Source organism: Poecilia latipinna, unplaced genomic scaffold, assembly GCF_001443285.1.
Source record: "Poecilia latipinna isolate Pla-1442-1.1 unplaced genomic scaffold, P_latipinna-1.0 Scaffold282, whole genome shotgun sequence".
Taxonomy (NCBI): domain Eukaryota; kingdom Metazoa; phylum Chordata; class Actinopteri; order Cyprinodontiformes; family Poeciliidae; genus Poecilia; species Poecilia latipinna.
The window spans coordinates 60,342-83,099 of NW_015112898.1; the positions used below are offsets into that span (position 1 = coordinate 60,342).

General features: G+C 35.8%; 1 protein-coding gene across 4 annotated transcripts in view; it reads left to right on the top strand.

Annotated features, from left to right (window-relative positions):
- nrap (nebulin-related anchoring protein) overlaps positions 1 to 22,715 on the top strand; it is a 37,981-nt gene extending 15,266 nt beyond the window's left edge. For 2 of the 4 annotated variants that reach the window (XM_015033908.1, XM_015033909.1), the window contains 35 exons: positions 219 to 326; positions 1,049 to 1,156; positions 1,520 to 1,636; positions 2,681 to 2,785; positions 3,342 to 3,449; positions 4,121 to 4,225; positions 4,742 to 4,840; positions 4,963 to 5,067; positions 5,166 to 5,273; positions 5,391 to 5,498; positions 6,520 to 6,717; positions 7,682 to 7,786; positions 7,869 to 7,967; positions 8,042 to 8,146; positions 9,133 to 9,240; positions 9,374 to 9,531; positions 10,719 to 10,872; positions 10,956 to 11,060; positions 11,583 to 11,681; positions 12,487 to 12,591; positions 12,677 to 12,784; positions 13,866 to 13,979; positions 14,058 to 14,255; positions 15,233 to 15,337; positions 16,125 to 16,223; positions 16,318 to 16,422; positions 16,506 to 16,613; positions 17,489 to 17,800; positions 17,890 to 17,994; positions 18,782 to 18,880; positions 18,962 to 19,066; positions 19,155 to 19,262; positions 20,802 to 21,113; positions 22,016 to 22,171; positions 22,249 to 22,715. In XM_015033908.1, the coding sequence (XP_014889394.1) occupies positions 219 to 326; positions 1,049 to 1,156; positions 1,520 to 1,636; positions 2,681 to 2,785; positions 3,342 to 3,449; positions 4,121 to 4,225; positions 4,742 to 4,840; positions 4,963 to 5,067; positions 5,166 to 5,273; positions 5,391 to 5,498; positions 6,520 to 6,717; positions 7,682 to 7,786; positions 7,869 to 7,967; positions 8,042 to 8,146; positions 9,133 to 9,240; positions 9,374 to 9,531; positions 10,719 to 10,872; positions 10,956 to 11,060; positions 11,583 to 11,681; positions 12,487 to 12,591; positions 12,677 to 12,784; positions 13,866 to 13,979; positions 14,058 to 14,255; positions 15,233 to 15,337; positions 16,125 to 16,223; positions 16,318 to 16,422; positions 16,506 to 16,613; positions 17,489 to 17,800; positions 17,890 to 17,994; positions 18,782 to 18,880; positions 18,962 to 19,066; positions 19,155 to 19,262; positions 20,802 to 21,113; positions 22,016 to 22,171; positions 22,249 to 22,515 (4,608 nt within the window). In that variant the 3' untranslated portion in view covers positions 22,516 to 22,715. The remainder of the gene's footprint in view (positions 1 to 218; positions 327 to 1,048; positions 1,157 to 1,519; positions 1,637 to 2,680; positions 2,786 to 3,341; positions 3,450 to 4,120; positions 4,226 to 4,741; positions 4,841 to 4,962; positions 5,068 to 5,165; positions 5,274 to 5,390; positions 5,499 to 6,519; positions 6,718 to 7,681; positions 7,787 to 7,868; positions 7,968 to 8,041; positions 8,147 to 9,132; positions 9,241 to 9,373; positions 9,532 to 10,718; positions 10,873 to 10,955; positions 11,061 to 11,582; positions 11,682 to 12,486; positions 12,592 to 12,676; positions 12,785 to 13,865; positions 13,980 to 14,057; positions 14,256 to 15,232; positions 15,338 to 16,124; positions 16,224 to 16,317; positions 16,423 to 16,505; positions 16,614 to 17,488; positions 17,801 to 17,889; positions 17,995 to 18,781; positions 18,881 to 18,961; positions 19,067 to 19,154; positions 19,263 to 20,801; positions 21,114 to 22,015; positions 22,172 to 22,248) is intronic. The other 2 variants (XM_015033911.1, XM_015033912.1) reach the window with 2 other exon arrangements.
- The last annotated feature ends 43 nt before the right edge of the window (positions 22,716 to 22,758 follow it).

Consider the following 22,758-nt stretch of genomic DNA (forward strand, 5'->3'; position numbering starts at 1 on the left):
AAACCTCACATCAATAGTCCATCGATCCCAACAACAATATCCCTCAGGGCTGAGGCATCTTCTGCTGTTTTGGTTGAACCTGTGTTGTTCAAACTCTCATAAAAAGATCAGATACAGGTCGCATTAAAATTAAAATCGGAATTGGGTCACTTCGGTCTGCAGTGTGAATAAACACTACAACAGAATGTTGATCATTAATCAATCACATCACATTGCAGATTAAGTACCGACAGATGTATGAGCAAGAGATAAAGGGTAAAGCAAGCTCTGAAGCCGCAGCCGTTGAGTTGGTTCACGCAAGAGAAAACGCAGAAAACTTCAGCCAGGTATGACTATTACTGAGTTTCACAAATATGGATACCACAAATATAAAATATATTAAATTCATATAAAACCTCCAAGATATACCAATATATGCCATTTAAAAAAGTTTTTTTTTTTGCGATATTTGAAAGCATGTAAATAAGGGATACAATAGTTTAAAGGATAAAGTCATAGTATTACGAGCATAAAGTATCCAACTTTATATTTTGACTTCATTCTCACAATATTATTTCAATATAATATTATTTCAACTTTATTTTTGACTTTATTCTTGTAATGGTATGATTTCATTCTTGTAAAACTAACTTTTCTCTTGTATTATGACTATTATAAAACAATAACTTTATTCTTAAATTATTATGACTTTATCCTCATATTATTTAAACTTTATTTTGGTAATATTATGACTTTATTCCTGTATTGTTATGACATTATTCTCATATTATTATGGCTACATTTTGGTATTATTTAAACTTTATTTTTGTAATATTATGACTTTTTTGTAAGATGACTTCATCTTTGTGTGAGTTTATTTAATGGTATGATTTTATTCTCATAATTTTATTTATTTAAAAAAAAAATTCTCCACATGGCCCTAATACTCTGTCATAGTTTTTCATTCTTTCAAGATCTTTCTGTTTTCTGGTTATAAAATATATTTTCACTTTTAAAGATGTTACTAAAATTTTAGATGGATCAAACTGAGGAAATGTTTTATTTGCAGATTGCCTACACTGAAGAATATGAGCAGCAACGAGGTAAAGGAAGTTTTCCTGCCATGATCACTCCCGGTTATCATCTTGCTAAGAAGGCTCAGGAAATTGCTAGTAATGTAAGTTTCAACTTAAAAACTTTATAACCCATCACTGTTTTAAAAGCATAAAGTCAGAAATATTTGGTCTATCAAAAGATGCATAGCTTGTCTGGATGCTTCAAGGTCTTGTCTGAATTTGCAATGTGAGCCGTTAAAAAATGAATCCCACGTCATTTGTGTCGCCAAAAACGAATCTGAGCTCAGTGTGAAAGCTTGGGCCTCATACATCATCACACCTTGTCATTACAGTCCAGAACAGATGAGGGGTAACAATCGGAGGGCTTACCCACTGACATAGCTCTTCAAACTGAGTTATGCCGTGTGTGTGTGTGTGTGTCTATACCAACACATGTCCTGAATCATCCATCATTCCCTCTGCAGCTAAAATACAAAAAGGACCTGAACAAGATGAAGGGCACGTCCCACTTCCATAGTCTGACCTCTGAAGACAATCTGACATTGAAGAATGCACGGAAAATTAACAAGATTGTCAGTGAGGTAAGTTATTCTGCAAAGCTTTCATACAACAAGCTTGTTTAATATTGTTTCGGTTTTCTGGGTTAATTAAGCAGCGTTTCCATTACAAATGGAAACGCAAATCGAAATTCCGCTAATGTTGAAAAAACACAAGTTTGCAATTGCGGTGTTTTTATTAAGTGAGAAATGCAATTGAAATCACACGTGAATAAGTTTAACTTTAATTCTATTTAATTTTTGAATCAACTGTTCTCTTTCTTCCTCATAATTTTGACAGAATGAAATAAGATGCTCTGCTGTCTCATCAACTCCACAATAGTCACACTTACCAATGCTGTGACTAAGTTTTTTCACTCGATAAGTTGTTAAACATGCCACGCCAACTACTTCCTGTTGATTTCTTCTTCTTGGTTTGCGCCTGGGGCAACATCCGGTTGTGGATCATGTGACTCATGTGACGTGGAAAAAGTGTTTCCATTGCAGTTTTGCTAAATAAATAAATCTCGATACGACTGAAAAACACAGCTCATAGCGCTACAACCTTTTTTTATTGAAAAACTATTTGTTTTTTTAACTGACGTGTTTCAATTAAGCAAATTTATTTTTGAAATATCAGATTCCGCAGTTATATAGTCAATGTAAATGCAGCTATTGCCTCAGCGGAAAGACACCCATCGTCCCCCTCAAATGTAAGAAATTGTGTGTGTGCATGAGTCAAGTATCAGGTTTAATGTGTCAGTTTCCAACAAATATGAAACTCTCATCTCGCATTGTTGACATGCCTTTGTTATAAGGCTGCAGCTTTCATCCAAGGCCACAAGACGTCCCATCAAACCTTTTTATACTCTGCTTTATCCTGAGGCATCTGTCCTGACCGCAGTAAACACACTGTCAGGCTGAGCCATTCATAGAACTGAATGCTGTCATTGTTATTTTTGCTACCTCTAAGATTATAAACCCATGTCAGAGATATATTTAGTATCAGCACCAAAAGCTTCTTTAGCATCTCATCAACTGAAAAAAAAAGAAAAGAAATGTTGAAATGTGGATGTTTGTTTTTTGCAGGTGGAGTATAAGAAAGACTTGGAGAACACCAAAGGCCACAGCATTAACTTCTGTGAGACTCCACAGTTTCGAAATTCTGCCAAAATCGCTCAGTTCACCAGTGATGTAAGTCTAAATAGAGATATCAACAAACAACCATATATGTATTTTCTTCATGGAGGCTAATTATTAATAATACGTATGTCAGCCTTCTATATACAGCATTAGCAACAGCAAAATCTCACAATGAGCAGCTGGCCGAGGATGACATTTTCAAAACTAAACAGCTAAAATGGACCACATTAATAATGAAAACAGTTGAAACAAAACATAGCAAAATTACTCACATGATTAAATTTGTCTAAAATATATGCTAGAATATAATATTTGTAAAGAATACACAGAGCTGATCCTAATACATGCCACAGTTACCGACGGCAACAGAAAAAAGAGGAAGGAGCTGTCAGTTACAGGTTGCTATGGTAACCACCAACTGTCAAGAGCAGACAGACCTTAAAACACCAACAAGTCTGGAGAAACAACTTCTTGACTAAACAAAATAAACTCAAATAATAAACACATTTTGACAAACTTCACATGTGAAGTTTTAGATGTGAAGTGTTACACATACATAGTTTTAAGTTGTTGCTTTTATCTGACTCCCATTTATTGTTTTGTACAGAACAAGTATAAAGAAAAGTACACCAGCGATCTGAAGGGCCACTATGAAGACTCAGGGTTTGATAAGAAGACTTTGCACGCCATGAAAGCAAGGAAGTTGGCAAGTGATGTAAGTCATGACTTATTGAACACCTTGAAATGACATCTACAGAGTGACAGTTCTTTATTAATCTTTAAAAACAACTGAGATCTTTAAATATGTTATCACTCAGTGGGTTTTTGCCAAACAATAAATAATATTTTCCAAAAACATGTCAGATTCATTAAATATGTGTTTTGCTAATGATCCACCCATTTTACATAAGGTAAGGAAACACTGCCAGAGAAAAAGGACAAAGTTACTTTTTCCTTGGTGTCAGGAAAAATGCCTCGCTTTTTAAATTTTTCCTTACTGAATCGTCATCCTAGAATCTCAATTTGAAAGTAAAATTCTGTGTGCAGGGTCTATGAGAGTCCTCCAATGGTTAAATGTTTGTTAAATCAATCATAAAATAAGTGGATCAGACTTCTCTCCTGTTAAACCCAATGTGAACATTTCACCTTCATCAGTGCAGACAAAGCATCTGCATAATGTAACATGAGATTAAGTGATGCTAAATGACCTGCATTTGTTTTGCATTTACTGAAGTTTGACGATTACAATCATTTATATCAACACTTACATTTATGACAGTGGAACAAAAGACAGCAACAAAATAGTGTGGTGTATTTGTAAAGATGATGCTATTTGCTCTGATGTTTTATAAACCTCTGGTTTCCGTGCTAATGCAAATGTTTCAGATTTCTTATAAACAAGGCCAGGAGCAGGAGCAAGGTGAATATAACTACCCAGCCACTCTCACACCAGGTTACCAAAGCCAGAGGAAGCTGGACCCACTGAAAGATGTGAGTCCTCTCAAATTAGTTCAAACTTCAATTTATCCCAGGAGTCCTACGCAGTTTTGAAAAGTCTGGCAAAATCTTGATCTCTGGATAAGCTGCATAGAAAAACTGAGTAAAGAAATGTTGGAGTTTCCAAACATAATTCTTTATTTCATTATCTGTAAGATTAAAAATCTGAATTTTTGAGAAACATAGATGTTTTTACAATGCTCAGTATTTAGACGAGTTATTTTTTGTTGTATATGTATTTTTTGTTTTTAACACAAATGCAATGTTTAAAAGTATCAATTTTGCTGTTTGCTGTTATTTGGAAATGTGGTAATATAAATGTATAATATCCAAATAATGAAATCCAGATAACGATTAACTGTGCAGAATTATAATTTAAATAATTGATGGAAAGTTTAGCACATTTTGGTCATTTTGAAATGGGAATTTATCTGAAGCTTTTTATTACTACAAAGGCTACATTCAGTTGACTTCATGCTTCTGATATATACAATTTTTTAAATATTACAGAAAAACTACAAGCAGCATATTGACCAGGTCAAGTACAAGTCTGTGACTGACACACCTGAGATTATTTTAGCCAAGAAAAACGCTCAGCTTGTCAGCAATGTAAGTAAACGCTAAGCAGGGACTCATAATGAGCACTTTTATTAATTTTCTAACAAGTTGCATGTATGAGCACTGAATTCACTTTGGATTTGTGTGAACACAAAACTCGTTTGCCCCCCCAGTTAAATTATAAAGCAGGCTATGAAAAGACGAAGCACCAGTACACTTTATCTCAGGATCTGCCCCAAATCCAGCACGCCAAAGCCAGTGCAGCTTTGTGCAGTGATGTAAGTTTACACTGTTTTGCAAGCACAAACATGTACTAACGCACTTGTTTGCATGCAAAATCCCATCTTCTCTCTGTAATTTTCCAAATCAATTTTAGATTAAATACAAAGAGGAGTGGGAGAAGACCAAGTCCAAAGCTTGTGAAACTGGCGTGGATGATCTGAGCGTGAGAGCTGCCAAAGCTTCCAGAGACCTAGCCAGTGACGTAAGTGAAAAGGAGTGAAACTGCTGATATCTAAACAACAAAAAGAAAAATCCAAGTGGTATTAATCTATTTTAATAGCTTTTGAACTGAATTAAATGTGATTACCATCTGTTTTAGATTAAATACAAAGAGTACTACATGAAAAACAAGGAGAAGGCAGTTGGGGTGAACATGAGCGACTCCAAGACTCTGCACTCTCTGCAAGTGGCCAAGATGAGCAGCGATGTGAGTAAAATTACCTCAGAGGTTTCAGAATAAACATAATAGATATACAGTTGGGATATGTGTTTAGTTAACCGTCTGCTGTCAAATTTATTTCTAGATCAAATTTAAAAACACCTACAGATGGTCAAAGTGCTGCACAATGTCACCAAGCAAAAAATAAATTTGAATAAACGTTGTGTAAAAAGTTTTTTGACAGACATTTGAATAATTTTATGGTTTGAACAGAATGGCTATGTCTCACAATATGGCTTAATTTCAATCTCAGAAAACAGAGGAGAAACTGGTTGGTTGTAAAGGTGTGTGGATATTGAGGAGATTATGTATGTATAAAACTTGAACAGTAAGCAGTGCAATGTTTAATGAATGTGGTTCAAATCAGGAGTGTATAATAAGGACTTAAAGTTATAAGACGATATGTTGTGGTATTATTGTGATAAAGATAAAAGCAAATACTAATATTGAATATATTTGTAATGTGCTTCCTTAGGATACCAGTTACATAAAGAAGTGTGATTTGTATCACTAAACTGCACATAATAACTGCATTTAATCCCATTTTATTAAAATTATTTATACTCTCATTAGTAAAGAAAGTAGACAAAATAGTCAAATCAACAGTCTAGACAGTATGTACCATTTTGGGGGGTTTAAAACATAATTAATTGGAATTTATGTTTACAACAATAACTCAAAATTCTTATCATGATGAGAAATTTATCACGATAAACAATACAATAAATTCCCACCCCCACCTTAGTTCAATTAATTGTAGATAATTAGAAATTATTCAGCATATTTGTACAGTCCGGAAGGAGAACCAAAATTATATTTACATAATAACAGTGTGTATATTTAAACCTGTGCATCAAATTCTTGTATTTAAAAAAAAAATCTGTTAATTTGTTTGTTGTATCATCAATCCACCGTTTAAAAAACCCCCAATTAACCCCCAGTTACACCATATGTTTTTGACAGGAGTTGTGCTCCATATTGAATCATTTTATTATTATTGCCTCTTTAGATTGAGTATAAGAAAGGCTCCAAAGAGAGCCAGGCGCAGTACAGCCTTCCTCTGGACATGATCAACCTGAGCCATGCCAAGAAGGCTCAGGCCCTCGCCAGCGACCTGGACTATCGAACGAAACTTCACGACTACACCATCATGTCCGACGACATCAAGGTCCAGCAGGCCAAAAAGGCCTACTCCCTGCAGAGTGAGGTGAGATTCGGCAGTGTTTGCAGCTGAAGGTTCATTCAAAGGGGATCTATTATGCAAAACTCACATTTTGCACATTTTTGTACATACATTTGGGTTTCTACAGCTTAATAAAAAACAGCTCAAGCGCTTAAAAAAACAACCAACCTCTTTTTGGCAATTATTGCGATAAACGACAATGTTGTTATTTTGAGACCACTTTCAAGTAATATAATGGTAATGGCATAAAACTGCAAGCACATCCCTTTAAAGATCAGTAAACTTTAAATCTTAATGAATATTTAACACTGGAACTGGAAGAAACGTTAAATATTCAAAACAGAAACAACAACAAAAAATAATTATAAAGTCACTGTAAACAAAACTGGGGGTCGGTGAGACCAAAGCACCAGAATCAAGACTTTTGTTATCTAATTTTTGGTAGAGAGAGAGAAAAAACTAGAAAAACAATAAACAATGAAAATGAAAATTATTGAGTTTGTTTTAGTATGACATGCAATAAACTGATGTATTGATTTATTGCTTATTGCAATATGCCTGGCAATATGTTAATGTTTTTTGGTATCTGGAAAATTAGCCTTTTCACAAACCTCCCTAATGCTAAGTCACATGTGCCGTTACCTAGCAACCTCAGCGAAACCCAAAGCGTCACCTAGCAACCCAAGCACAAGGTTTTACCACTGTATAGAATAAATAGAATGTATTGTTTGCCACTGGTTATTCTTCTTCTTCTTTTCAAATTTGTATGGTTGTGTAATTGCACATCTGTTAGCAGCCATTTTCAGGTGCGAGTGTAAACGCTGGGTTGGTAGGGGGTGGGGGGAGCCAGCAGCAGATTATTTGGATTTAAAGGGACAGGGACCCTAAAACAGTTCATTCTGAAAGCAGAACTGACAGACTAAAATCTCATTATCTAAGAACAATTTGCTATCCTAACCTGCTCAAGGAGATTATTATCTTCCTGCAGAACCAGTACCGTTCTGACCTGAACTGGATGAAGGGCGTCGGTTGGGAGACTGAGGGATGCCTCAACATAACTCAGGCCAAGAAAGCCGGAGAGCTGCTCAGTGATGCAAGTCTATTTTATTAGATATTAAAGTGATACAGACCCTTTTAGAGAAGCTGTTCATCAATGATATATTCTGTTTTCACAGGTCAAATACCGTCAGAAGGCCGACAAAATGAGGTTCACCCAGGTGGCAGATGATCTGTACATCAAACACGCCAAGAAGAGTCAGGAACTGCAGAGCGATGTAAGGTCTCATACACGGACTCTTCCATCATCATGGAGTTTATCTCTGTAATATTCATCTCTGTGATTTTACAGCTGGCGTACAAAGCAGACACAGAACAGATAATTCACCAGTACACCATGACAAAAGACGAGCCACAGTTCAGACAAGCAAAAGCAAACGCCGACATGCTCAGCGGGGTGAGCTGAAATTCATGTTTTCCCCACTCTCTGTTTCACAGTTTACTATTTTCAGAAACAAAAGGGTTTAAATAATCAATTAATCAATCAAGTTTATTTGTGAAGTAACATAAACACCAATTCACCAAATGTGAAACAAAAACAGAGATTACCTTTTCCAGGTTTCTTCCAGTGTGTTATAAGCCTGGCGAGCCACCAGGCTCAGCATTGCTTATTTTTTAAAGTCTTTTTTAAACGTTAGATTTTTTTTAAAGACTTTATTGTTGGGGTTCAGATATTCATCTTCCAATCTTTCAATAACACATAATTATCAAGTGAGATTTTAAAATTTCCTGTTAACTTAAAACATTTCTTAACTCAAAAACACGACAGGCCGCTGGACGAATGACTTCTCTGGCGCCCAACCTCCGGGCTTATCAAGTTTTCTGGGAGAAACCTTCCATTTTGTCATTAAAATTATCCAGGGTTGCATTTATTCCACCTATGCAAATTTTAAAGAGAATAATTTGTTATGTTTTACTTAGAAGTAAAGTTGCATGTTTCACACAGACACCAGTCATCTTTTTGCGCTTAATATAGCCAAAACACACTCTTGTAAATAAATGTTTGCAATATATTAAAGTATTTTGTAATTATTTGTAAGTATATTGTCACCTTCCTAAAATAGTAGCCTTAGTCAAACTGGTTTTTGGCAACAAAAAGAAAATACCACCTCTTTTTTGCCAAAAGATAATTTAGGCAAAAAACAAAATAATAACTAAATGACTTAGGCCATAATTTTTTGGTAGGTGACTGCGAAAATGTTTACCTGTATTTCACTTTAAAGAAAGGTAAAATTAAAATTTGACCACAAAAAAGAAATATAATAAAGCATAATGAAATAAGTACATAATTTCCAAAATAATTTATTTACTAGATTGAACCAGTTTTTCTGATTAAGGTTTGATTACAAGTGCATCTGATGCTCAATTTCTTCCTTTTTATAGAAAGTGTACAAGAGCCAGTGGGAGAAGCAGAGGGAAAAGGGCTTTGAGCTTCGTTTGGACTCTCTGTCGATACTTACGGCGAAGGCTAAGCAAGACCTGGCTAGTGATGTGAGACATTTTAATATTGGTGCAAAACCTTTTTGGAACAACTATAAAAATACTTGACATGCCCTCCTGAATAAAGACATTTTAACACATCTGAGTCTGACTGAAAAGCTGCTAAATTCCTGTTCTGTTTCAGGTAAAATACAAGCAGGAGTACGAGAAAAGCAAAGGTAAAGTGATCGGGATTAAATCTGTCAGTGACGACTCCCAGATGGCTCACTCCGCTCTGGCCACCAAACTTCAGAGCGATCTCCACTACAAGAAGAACTACGAGGACACTAAGACTAAATACAAGTACGTCCCCTGGATTAACCATCATTTGGTAATATTTTTACTAGTTATTCCAATTAAACCAGATTTCTGTTGCTGTATATCTAATTTGAACCTCAAGAGCAATTTATTATTGAGTGGCTCAACAATAGCAGAGATAATTTAGCCTTAATCTTTGTACTTTTCAAGAGTATTTGCGTTAAAATACAGTTTATGTAAAAAGTGTAGAGTTAAAAAGCCGAGTTTTGTTATGCAACATGACATACCGTAACAAATCTGGAAGCATAAAAAGAGAAATAACCCAGTTGTACATCTATAAACTAATACTTTGTAGCAGCTTTTTATTAATAATTCATTTATTTTTATTTATTTTTAGTTATTGAATTGTGAAAAATATACACCACTCTGAGATGGGGCAGATTGAAATGGCTCAAAATCTTATCAGGACACAAGCGTTTCATATCAGTCAATATCAATAATTATTGATTGGTTTTTCAGTTTTAAATAAATGAAATGCAGCCAAACTGGTTTTCCTGTTTTAAGTACAGTTTTCACTTCACACTGTTATTTATTTTTAAGCAGTTACGAGTCAGAACTTGAAACTGCTGCTGTATCAGTTACTCAGCAGGTTGTTGCTAGGTAACCAAAGAGTGAGTGGGTTGCTAGGTAACCAAAGAGTGAGAGAGTTATGCTGTGCGGTTCTGAGACAGAATTCAGTGAAATTATTGAATATTCCATCAGACGTATTATCTATTAATATTAACTTTGTGTCTATCACAGTATCAATATTGTTATTGATTTATTGTCCGGTCCTACTATAAAGAGAAAAACGTTTTGAAATTCTGTTTATTTTACTTATGAAAAAGATTTTCTGATGGATTCACCATCTGAATTGAGGATTATATTACCATTAAGGCTGCAAATGTTGTATATTTGCAATGCTAGCAGCTTTCTAAGTCTAATATATCCTGACCCTTTGTACAAAAATATTTTTAATCCTCATTAAAAACCTTTAATGAATGGCCCATTCATTAAGGTTACACAGCCACAGGCCTTGATATCCACAACAGATTTATTGTCCAAGGCAGGCAGCTGTGGGTCACCACCCTGGCGAAGCTCATGAATGAATTAATCTTTTTTAAAATGAGAATGACCTCAAGGGAAAAAGGTCAGTGTAATGCCAGGATTTTAAACATCAACCTTCTCCTCAGCGTGTCTCTGGATATGCTGAACATCAGCCATGCAAAGAAGGCTCAAGACCTGGCCACGGATACGAAATACAGGACGTTCCTCCATGAATACACCACCCTGCCGACGGACATCAACGTGGCCTGGGCTAAGAAGGCCTACGACTTACAGAGTGATGTAAGCCTCCCTAAAAACAACCAGTTAACATTTCATTTAAACCTGCAATAATTAACCTGACTGTTTGTTTTAACTGTGTGTAGAAACAGTACAGATCGGACCTGAACTGGATGAAAGGTGTCGGCTGGGAGGCCTCAAAATCTCTGGACGTTCAGCAGGCGAAGAAAGCTTCAGATCTGGCCAGTGAGGTAATCTCAAAATAGATTATATATTAGAGATTAAACATGCAATGAAAAAAAAACTTACACTTGATTAACCAAAGCTCTAAAAACGGAGAAAAACTACAGATTTTATCCTCAACAACCTTCAATAAATATTATTAATCAGATTATCCTTCTTGGTCGTTTAGTCCTTTTAAATAAGTACAGGAAGAACTTTTTTATAGAGCAGATTTGAGCGACAGTCCTCTATTTATAATCTCGTTACAGGGGGACTTATTTAAAGGTCACTCCTGTCATGATTACCAACATGGTACGCTGACATGACACCCAGAACAAAATTTAAGAGATTATTATTAGAAAACTGTTCTAATTATGTTGATACATCAGCAACATCGGCTGTGTGATTGTTTTTATATTTGCAGTTTTTCAGAACAAATTATTGTGATTAGTGCGCCCTCTACTGTTCATAAGTTGTGCACTTCCTGTTTTATTCTTTGCCTCATCTGAGCTGATTTTTTTCTGTAATTATATATATTTTTTTTTCTGCAGAAAAAGTACCGTCAGGATGTGAGCTCTCTGAAGTTCACCAGCATTGAAGACACTCCAGAGATGAAACAGGCCAAACTCAGCAACAAACTGGCTACTGATGTAAGTATAGGAACAACAAATATCAATATCATAAGTTATTACAGCCAAATCCAGATATTTATATACACTATATAAAAAGAATTCTACAGAATGCCATTTGTAAAATTACGCAGTCAGTTTGCTTTATTTAGCCCTGCATTAAGAAAAAAAGTTCATATTTCATTTATAAATGTCACAATTTCAACTAAATATTTAACTCCAGACTAAATATGTAGCTAAAATAAAGACGTTCAGCCAACATCTAGTAGTGCATTTCAAAGTGGAGACCACCAGGGGGCGATGTGGATAAGATGGGGGGGAAAAACAGGCAAAATATTTTTTAATCTTAAATTTTTCATCATAATTTTTGATTCCTGTTTTTCAATTATTTTTCAGATATGAAACACAAATTGAAAAGAAAAATTAAAATTATTTTAAATAAATGTAAAAATACATATATTTCATACAGTATCTAAATAAATATATATTATGAAATCTGGGACCACCAGGGGGCGCTGTGGAGAAAAAGGGGGGAAAAACACGCAAAATATTTTTTTAATCTTAAATTTTTCACCATAATTTTTGCTTCCTATTTTTCTATTTGTTTTAGATAAAACACAAAATAATTTATTTACATTATTTTTATATAATTATACATATATTTATAGAAGGCGTCAAATGCTGTTGAGGTGAATATATTATCCGTTCTCACTACAAATAACCACACAAAGGATTCATTTTGTAGCTTCAACACTCATGCAGAGTTTCCTTCAGTAACATTTGTCGTCCTGTTTTTTTGTTTTCTTTTGTTTGCTTTTTTGTGCAGAGATTGTACAGAGAAAAGGGAGAAAACATAAAACACAATTACACAGTGAGTGAAGAGCTGCCAGAGCTGGTGCAAGCAAGAATCAATGCCAGAAACATCAGTGAGGTAAAGCTTTGTTTTTTATTCTGATTATTGATCTGATTATTGTGTTTCCATGAGTTGGTTTCTGATGATACATTTACACTTTTAGAGTCAATACAAGGAATCCTGGACGAAGTTACGCGACGGCGGCTACAAGCTGCGTCTGGACGCAATTCCCTTCCAGTCCGCCAAAGCGTCTGCAGACATCCTCAGTGATGTGAGACCCAGTTCAACCACACACAATCTGTGGAAATTATTGGTGTGACACCCAATATGAAATGTTCAAGAAAGAGTTTCAAAAGTTGAAGTTTTGCTAGAGAAAAATCTGAAATTTTGAGATTAGTGTCAGAAATTTTCAAGAAAAAAAACTTTGAAATTTTTGAGTTTGAAAAGTCAAAAAATTGCCAGGAAAAACATTTTGAAATCAATCTCTGACATTTTGAAGAAAGAAACTTGGAAGTTTCCAAGTTTTAAAAGTTGAAAATTTTCTTGAAAAAAAATAAAAAAAATTGAGATCAATGTCAAAAATTTTCAAGGAAAATGTGGAAATTTCTGAGGTTAAAAAGTCAAAAAAGTAGTGATAAAAAAAATTGATCAATCTCTGAACTATTCTAAGGAAAACATGGAAATTTCTGAATTTGAAAAATCAAAAATTAGCTTGAAAAAAAATCTGAAACTTTGAGATTAATAGAAACTTTCAAAATATTTTGTGGAAATTTCTAAGTTTGAAAGGTTAAAAATTTCCTAGAAAAAAAAATCTGAAATTTTGAGATTAGTATCAGAAATTTTCAAGAAAAAAACTTAAATTTCTGAGTTTCAAAAGTCAAACAATTGCTAGAAAAAAAACTAAAATTTTGAAATCAATCTGAAAATTTCAAGAAAAAATTTGGAAATGTCTGAGTTGGAAAAGTGAAAAACTTACAAGAAAAAAAAAAACTAAAAAATGAAGATATTAACCTAAAAAAAATTTAGAAAAAAATTAGGAAATTTTCAAAAGTCAGAAGTTGTTTGCAACCTTTTGGGGAAAAGTTCCAGCAAATTTTTGACTTTCAAACTCAGAAATTTTTTTTCTTGAAAGTTTCTGAGATTAATCTCCAATTAATAATTATTATTATTATTCCATTACTATTGCTTATTTCATTTGATCAATACTCAAAAATTTCTGATCAATCCAAAAGTTTGAGTTAGATGTACTCAAAAACAAGAATATGTTACATTAACTTCAATTAAGTTGAGTCACACACAGAAGGTTTTACTGTGGAAATAATTTGTGTGACACATAAACTGACTGATTTCAGGTAAAATACAGAGAAGAATTTGAGAAGACCAAAGGGAAGATGATTGGACTGAAGGGGCTGCAGGACGACTTGAACATCGCGCATTCGGTTCACGCCAGCAAGCTACAGAGTGATGTGAGTGTTTTATGCCCTGTAGTTCATCTAGAAATAAGCTATTAGAAATCACATTTATGAATTCTGCTCTGAATTTAGATTAAGTATAAGAAGGACTCGGCGAATCAGCTCTCGAAATTCCACCTGCCCATGGATATGGTTGAGGTTGCTCATGCTAAAAAGGCGCAGTCTCTGGTCAGCGATCACGACTACCGGCTGTCTCTGCATCACTACACGTCGCTGCCCGATGACATGAAGGTGCAGGCTGCCAAGAGAGCGTACGAACTGCAGAGTGAGGTGAGACGGACTTCAGAAACTCCTCTGTCCACACGGCTTCAGCACCAACAACAAGCTTTACTCAAAGCTACTCCACCACTCGTCTTTATCAGAAATGGTTTAAGTTGGTCGTGGTAAGAATAAGTGACAGTAACTACCTAAAAAACCTCAGCTGCTCAGTTTCTTCAGTGCTAATCTACAGCAGAAATGGGCCATTCGACAGAGAAAAAGGAGCAGTGCATTTCTGCCTAAAATAAATCTGACATTCTTAGATTAATATCAGAAATTTTCAAGATAAAAACTTGGAAATCTCTGACTTTGAAAAGTCAAAAAAAATTGCAAGCAAAAAAATCTTAAAGTTTGAAATAGATTTCAGAAATTTTCAAGAAAAAATGTGGAAATTTATGAGTTTGAAAAGTCAAAACTTGCTAGAAAAAAAACTAAAAAATTTTTAAATCAATTTCTGAAATTTTCAAGAAAACATGGAAATTTTTAAATTTGAAAAGTTGAAAATATGCTTGAAAAAGATCAGAAATTTTCAAGAAAAAATGTGGACATTTCTGAGTTTAAAAGTCAAAAGATAACTTTAAAAAACTCTTAAATCTTGAGATTGAAATCTGAAATTTTTAAGAAAAGACTTGAGAATTTCAAAGTTTGAAAAGTAATAACTCCTAGGGGGGGAAAAAACTATAAAATTTTTAGATTAACCTAAGAACAATTCTAGAAAAAATGTGGAAATATTCAAATCAAGTTTTTTAACTTTGAAAAAGGAATTTCTAGCAAATCTTCGACTTTTCAAACTCAGAAATGCCCACATTTTTTTGTTGAAAATTTCTGAGATTAATCTCCATTTATTATTCTTCCATTTTCATTACTTATTTCATTTAATTAATACTCAAAAATTTTGAATCAATCCAAAATTTTGAGTCAGATGTACTAAAAAAAAATCAAGAATATGTTCCATTAATTAAAATTAAAGAAAAGTTTTCTGTCCACAGAGAATGTATCGCTCTGACCTGAATTTCCTGCGAGGCGCCGCCTGGATCGCAACCGGAGCTCTGCAGATCGAGGAGTCCAAGAGAGCCACAGACCTCATCAGTGACGTGAGACGTCTTCTTTGATTTTTATCCATTTTCTTCTTATCACAATGATAAAACTATCATCTCCTCTTTTTAAGTATCGAATATCTCCCTCTGCTTTGCTCTTGCTCTGCATCCATGAAGCCTCACTTTCAAAGATTATTTGAGATGCTAATCAGCTGCTTGCAGTTGCAAAAACAATACCTCGTTGCCACGGTTACGACTTTTACAAACGTAAAAGCGTAAGAGCTGCTATTCGTGCAACAGCTGGATGATAAATTGTCCCAGAAATGATTGCGATAAACGATAATATTGTTGTTTTGATTCCATTGATAATCCTATACAAGTAAACTTTAATTTTAAAAACAAAGCAAATGGAAGATATTTTACATATACAAAATAAAATGCAACAACCAAAAACAAAGAATAAAATCAAAATAAAAACCACTTATTTCCAAAAAAATAAAATGGATGATAATGTTTATAAAACTGAACTCCAAAAAATCATCAGAATGAAAATGATTGAGCTCAATTTGATTTATCATGCAATCAATTGATTAATTTATTTTTGTGACTCAATCAGTTATTATGATTGGTTCAGTTATATTGGTTTGCAAAACTTTTAATTTTAGCAAAAGTCCATCTTCTTTCAAAAACTGCATGTCGTGTTTTCCCAACAGGTGATTAAAATATTTTTTCCCAGCCGTGTCCACAAGAAAGTTTTTAAACATTTCAATTTACATTCATTGATTTGGGAGGAATTTAAATGATTTGCTCAGAAAGGTAATAAAACGTCTGTTTTCTGTCCCAGAAAAAGTACCGACAGCAGCCGTACAAATTCAGGCACACTTCAGTCGCCGACTCCCCAGACATCGTCCACGCTAAACTCAGCGGACAAATCACAAATGAAGTGAGTCAGGAACTCTAATGATACACTTTTACTATGTCTTCTATAGGTTTTATAATATGCAACATAATATATATACATATATTTTTTTTCTCAGCGTCTGTACAAAGAAAAGGGCATAAACGACCAACACAGCTACACTATTACAACCGAGCGACCAGAGATTACACAAGCAAAGATAAACGCCTCCAACTTCAGTGAGGTGCGACGATTTAAGCTGCTCGCCGAAATAAAATGACTGCCCAAGATGTTTTATTTACTTTCTGTGTGCTACATTTGCTGCAGGTAAAGTACAGAGAGTCCTGGCATACGCTGCGAGCTCAAGGCTACAAGCTCACCATGCAGGACATCCCCTTCCAGGCCGCCAAGAGCTCCACAGGCATCGCCAGCGACGTAAGCAGAACAGGAGGAGCTTCAGATGAAAGCAGGGCTGCACATCGATTACAAAATATCAGCCAGATTAATCACACTCTACAACAGCACATAATGGTTATTATAAACAGAAAGGAAGAGTAAACGTCCGCTGAAAAGCTTTTCCAGAATAAACAAGGAAATTTATGAGTTTGAAAAGTTAAGCATTTGCAAGAAAAAAAAAACATTTTGAGAAAAAAAGTTTTGAGTTTAAAATATTGAAAATTTTCTAGAAAAAAACTCAAATATTAAGATAAGTCTCAGAAATTTCTAATTTGGAAATTTGGGTTTCAAAAGTCAAATGTTTTTGACTTTATAAACTCAGAAATTTCCAAGTTATTCTTCAGAAAATTTCTATCAATCTCAAAGTTTTTTAATTTTTTTCTTGCGATTTTTTTTTGACTTGCAGCTCTTGAATTTCCTTGCTTTTTCTTGAAAGTTTCTGAGATTATTCTCAAAATTTCTGAGTAATTTTCAAGCAAATTTTTGACTTTTCAGACAATTTTTTTCCAAAAAAATGTTTAAGTTTTTTTTCTCACATATTTTTGACGTTTGGAGCTCAGAAATTTTCGTGTCTTTTTCTCGAAAAATTCAGAAATTATTCTCAAAATTTTCAGTTTTTTTGGCAGAAATGAACTCGATTTTTTTTGGCTCTAGTATGTCGCGGTAAAACAGCCCGACTCTTTTTCACTCACGTTTGCGACTTCACACTGTCGGAACGCAGTGCAGGCCAAAACAGGTGATGTGATTCATCTGCATTATGCAACAGAAACACGTTTAGCTTTCTGGATCAGTCGCGTGCGCTAACCCGTTACTGAAGCAGGCCCAGGAAATCAACCGAACTCGTGTCTCTGCAGTACCAATACAGGCACAACCACCTGCTGGAGAAGGGGAAACACATCGGGGTCAGGAGCGTCACGGACGACCCCCACCTGCTGCACTGCCTGCAGGCCGGCCGGCTGGCCAGCGACCAGGAGTACCGCCGGGACGCGCTGTCCGCCAGCGGCCAGTACCACCTGACCCCGGACATGATCCACCTGGTGGCGGCTAAGAACGCGCAGGCGCTGGCCAGCGACCAGGACTACAGGACCAAGCTGCATGAATACACGGTGCTTCCCGACGACATGAAGGTGAAATGGGCCAAGAAGGCGTACAACCTGCAGAGCGAGGTGAGGAACAAAGACGAGGGAAGTAAAGGAAGATGAAGAAACGCCGACGCACAACTTGATTCATGTGTGTTTTACTGCTTCGTGCATAGAAACAATACAAATCCGACCTGAGTTTCATGAAAGGAGTGGCCTGGGACGGAGTGGGAACGCCGCAGCTGGAGGCGGCGAAGAAGGCAGGAGAACTCATAAGTGACGTGAGTATTTGGGAAAAAATTATACTAGAAACTCATCTGTCTCTAATAATAATAATAATAATTCATTTTATTTTATTTCTAGCCTGTAAGACAAGCAATTAAAAACAAAATGTAGACAGAACAAACAAGGAAGCCAATAATGCAATAAAAGTACCATAAAACAAAAAATAAGTTTATATAAAGTGGAATAATTGATGCGTCCTAAGTTTGGATTTTAATATTGTGAAGAGTAGAAAATAATAATTATACTCATTTTATTGTGTTTCACTTGAGATTTTCACTAATATTTTCATGTAAAGGCTTAATAAAATAATTTTAAATACTTAAGGAAACATTTAATTGTTTGTATTTTCTTGCTTCAGTCACATAATATTTAGTTTATTTATAAAAAAATAAACCAAAAGAAGCAGCCTTCAGTTTCTGGAACAAACTTCCAGAAAACTGCGAAACAGCTGAAACACTGATGAGTTCCAATAAATCAAACCTGTTTAAAACTGCATTTGATTAATAATAACTGGACCGTTGACCAATATATGTGATGTGTATTTGCTTCATTATTTTTGACAAAATCTATTTTTTATTGCTTGATCCGTAATTTGATCTGAAATTTGCGATACAATTAAACTTCACTTATTTATGAAGCAATTTCCACTGAAAATGTTTCACAATAAAGCAAAAAAAAAAAAAAAAAAGGTTAAAAAAAAAACATTATTCAAATCAGAGGAAAGAAAAACATCAAATCAAACGAGTTAAAACCTTATGGTGTGTTTTTTTTTTCCTCCTGCAGAAGAAATACCGTCAGCTGCCGGACAGAATCAAGTTTACGTCAGTGGCCGACTCTCCTGACATCATCCACGCGAAGACAAGCTACCAGCAGTGCAGCGAGGTAGAAAGAAGAAAAAACATGCATTAAATACATATTTTAATTCTTCCTTTAGCCGTTAATGTCTTTTATTGTGTATCGCAGAGACTGTACAAGTCTGGAAAGAACGACGAGATGCATAAATACACCTTACACCCAGACGATCCCGACTTCATCAGAGCCAAGATCAACGCTCAGCAGATTAGCGATGTAAGACTCTTTTAGTAAAGTAAATAAACGCAGATGATTCCTCTTTATCATCCTATGCTAAGATATTTCTTCTTTTTTCACTGTGAAGAAAGTTTACAAGGCCTCTGGAGAGCAGGTGAAAACGTCAGGCTACGACTTGAGGCTGGATGCAATCCCCTTCCAAACAGCCAAGGCCTCCAGAGACATCGCCAGCGACGTAGGTTTGGTCCAGAGGTTATGGACACGATGCATGTAATTATTTACATCTGGATGCTCATGCGCCGGAGGGCAAAAAGACGCTTCTTTTACTCGCCATCCAACATCGCGCTGTTGCAGTAGAACGATTCCCTTAACTAAATGGAACCTGGGGTCGTTGGTATTATTCATTTAGCGCAGTGTGCCACAGTAAAGCGAAAAATAACCCTGAAAAACAACTAAAAAAAAAAAAAAAAAAAATTTTCTTTTTTTTTTGTTTTTTTTGTTCTAAAAAAAGCCCCGTTGCCATTGCAACTGACAACAACACCACTATATGTTTCAGGATTTAACACCAATAAAACCACTGAAACATTTTCAAAACAAAGAACAGAACATTCAGTCCGTTGCAGTTTTATGGTTTTATCATTGATGTTTATTTTTGCTATTATTAATAAGTGATTGCCGTGGTAGATTAGATGCCGCTGCTATTACCTAAGCTAACACAGCTGTGGTAGATTAGCTACCGCTGCTATTACCTAAGCTAACACAGCTGTGGTAGATTAGCTGCCGCTGCTATTACCTAAGCTAACACAGCTGTGGTAGATTAGCTGCCGCTGCTATTACCTAAGCTAACACAGCTGTGGTAGATTAGCTAATGTAAACACCTGCTCTGCTGATGATCTGTCAGAGAGTTGGTGACTAGGTCGCCTTTTTTAAAATATTTTAACTGAATCGAAACATACCAAATTCTACAGCACATCTACATGTTACGGTTGTCAAAGTCAAGCTAGCATAGCTGACCTCGCCCTCACTACTTTTTTAATTAAAACTTTTACTGATATTATCTAGTAGCTGTAGTGATAATCCTCTCGAGTTAAATCAAAGCTTAACGCAGTTCTCGGTTTTCAACAGCCATTTATTGTGGACACGTCTTTCTAAGTTCCCAAAAAATGCTGTCAGAACTACAAAAAAGGTAACACAAACCTAAATCAGTTCACAATAAATGGCGTATTTACATAAATAAAAGATACAAATAAACAAAACTGTACCTCATTAGCCGCATTGACTCCAGAGGAATAAATCTTAATTTCTTACAGCTTCTTCAGTTTGAATGCCCATGTGGCTCTAAGTGCGCCAGCCAATGCTTCCCTGGGCAACATATGGTCCACGGAACAAAACAAAGGTTCCCTCTCCACATTTGAATATACACTTAACATAAATTCAATAAAATTACCTCACAGTTAAACTTAATGTTTTATATTAAATAAAATCTAACTACTGCCACCTTAAACCAAACAACAAAAAAACAAAAAATAAACCAGATGCAGTTGTTTTGACAGCAGCTACATGTAGTGCGTCCGTTTTTCTTTTATGTATCACACATTCATATACGATTTAGCGCATTATGTTGGTAGCTTAGCAGCTAAAACCAATGGTAGTCAACGTCAGCATGCAGTTCTTCAGGCATGTAGTCACCTGATCAAAAATTACTTGTGCGTTCCTTGTTGTACAGTAGAATATATTGATGTCTAATTTAAATTCAATTAATCTTTGTTCACAGGTCCATTACAAGGAGTCCCACCTGAAGGAGAAGGGCCAGCAGGTGGGGCTGCGCTGCGTGGAGGACGACCCAAAGATGGTCCACTCGTTGGCTGCCAGCAAGCTTCAGAGCAACCTGGAGTACAAGCGTCAGTCCAAGGAGGAGCGCGCCCGCTACAACATCCGGCCGGACCAGCCCGAGTTCCTGCTGGCTAAGAAGAGTCAGGCCCAGGCCAGCGACGTCACCTACCGCCGCAAACTCCACGACTACACCTGCGACCCCGAGCAGCTCACCGTCAAGCACGCCAAGCAGGCCTACAAGCTGCAGAGCGATGTGAGACGCCTGAGTTTTAAAACTACTCAGAGTTTAAACCCGGATCTAAAAGTTTCATAACAAAGACTGCCCTGGTTCCGAACTTAGAGTTTCTGAAACTTTCTCAAAACTTATCAAGTGCCTTCCTGACATTTACTGGGTATATTCCTGAAACTGCCTGGGTACTTGCCAAAAACTGACTGAATATTTTCCTGATGCTTATGGAGTACTTTCCTGAAACTTTCTGGGTACTTTCTGACACTTACTGGGTACTTTCTGACACTTACTGGGTACTTTCCTGAAACTTACTGGGTACTTTCCTGAAACTTACCGAGTACTTTACTGAAATTTACTGAGTTTTCTTGAAACTTACTGAATACTTTCCTGAAGCTTACTAGGTACTTTCCTGAAGCTTACTAGGTACTTTCCTGAAGCTTACTAGGTACTTTCCTGAAACTTACCTGGTACTTTCATGACGCTTATGGAGTACTTTCCTGAAACTTATGGAGTACTTTCCTGAAACTTACTGAGTACTTTCATTAAGACTACTAGAAACTTTCCTAAACCAGACAGAATACTTTTCTGAAACTTACCAGGTACTTTACTGAAACTGCCTGAGTACTTTCCTAAACATACTAGATTATTTTCACGACTTACAAAGTACTTTCTTCAAATTGACCGTGTTATATTCCAGTTTTAATTTTCCAGTAAATTTCAAAAAAATTCTACATTTAGATTTTTTCTGTCCAGCTGGGATGCTGAGTGAACATTTATAAGAAATAATTTGAACTTTTTTATTTTAGCAAATGACTGCAATGAAACAAAGAGAGAACATTTTTAATACTCTAAATACTTTCTATTGTAGCCAGATATTGGTAGGTGTCTATTAAGCATTATGGTTTTTCCCTTTTGTTTTTTACCAGGTGAACTACAAGTCTGACCTGAATTGGATCAGAGGAGTCGGTTGGACCCCTCCTGGCTCCCATAAGGCCGAGCTGGCCCGCCGGGCTGCAGAACTGGGCCTAGCTGAGGGAGTTACCGCTGACGAGGCGATTGCAAAGTACCAGCATATGATGATGGTGAGAAACGCAGCTAAAGATAAAAGCAAAAGACAATAAATGCTTCATTTAACCTTCTCTCCGTTTCCACCTTTCAGCTGCACCACCAGCAGCAGATGGAGCAACAGCAGCAGCAGCAAGAGGCGGCAGAGCAGCTGGAGACGAGCGAGGAGATCCAGAAAGGCATCAACATGGACGCCATGGAGGTCCTTCATGTCAAGAGGAAGAAGACGGTCCAGAAAAAATCCTCCACCGTCACTTCGTTCAGATCCATGGAGAAGAAATCCTCCTCGTCTTCCTCAGCAGCTGCCATCCAGAGCACCGTGACAACAAACGTCTCCAGTAAAGCTCTAGAAAATGCATAGATTTTATTATAGGTGTTTATAAGATTAATAATGTGGATTATTTATATAAAGGTGATTAAGTATGTTGAAGCAGGGCTGGATTTATGTTTGCTAGAGGGTTAAAGTATGTGTTGAACAAAAGGGATTTAGAGTAAAGGATGCGGAGTTAAAGTTTGTGCTTTTAGTTAAGATGGAAAATAAATAATGTCTGTTTAGTAACAAAAGCCGCACAAAAACCCTGACAGAAGCTTAAGTTTGATCATG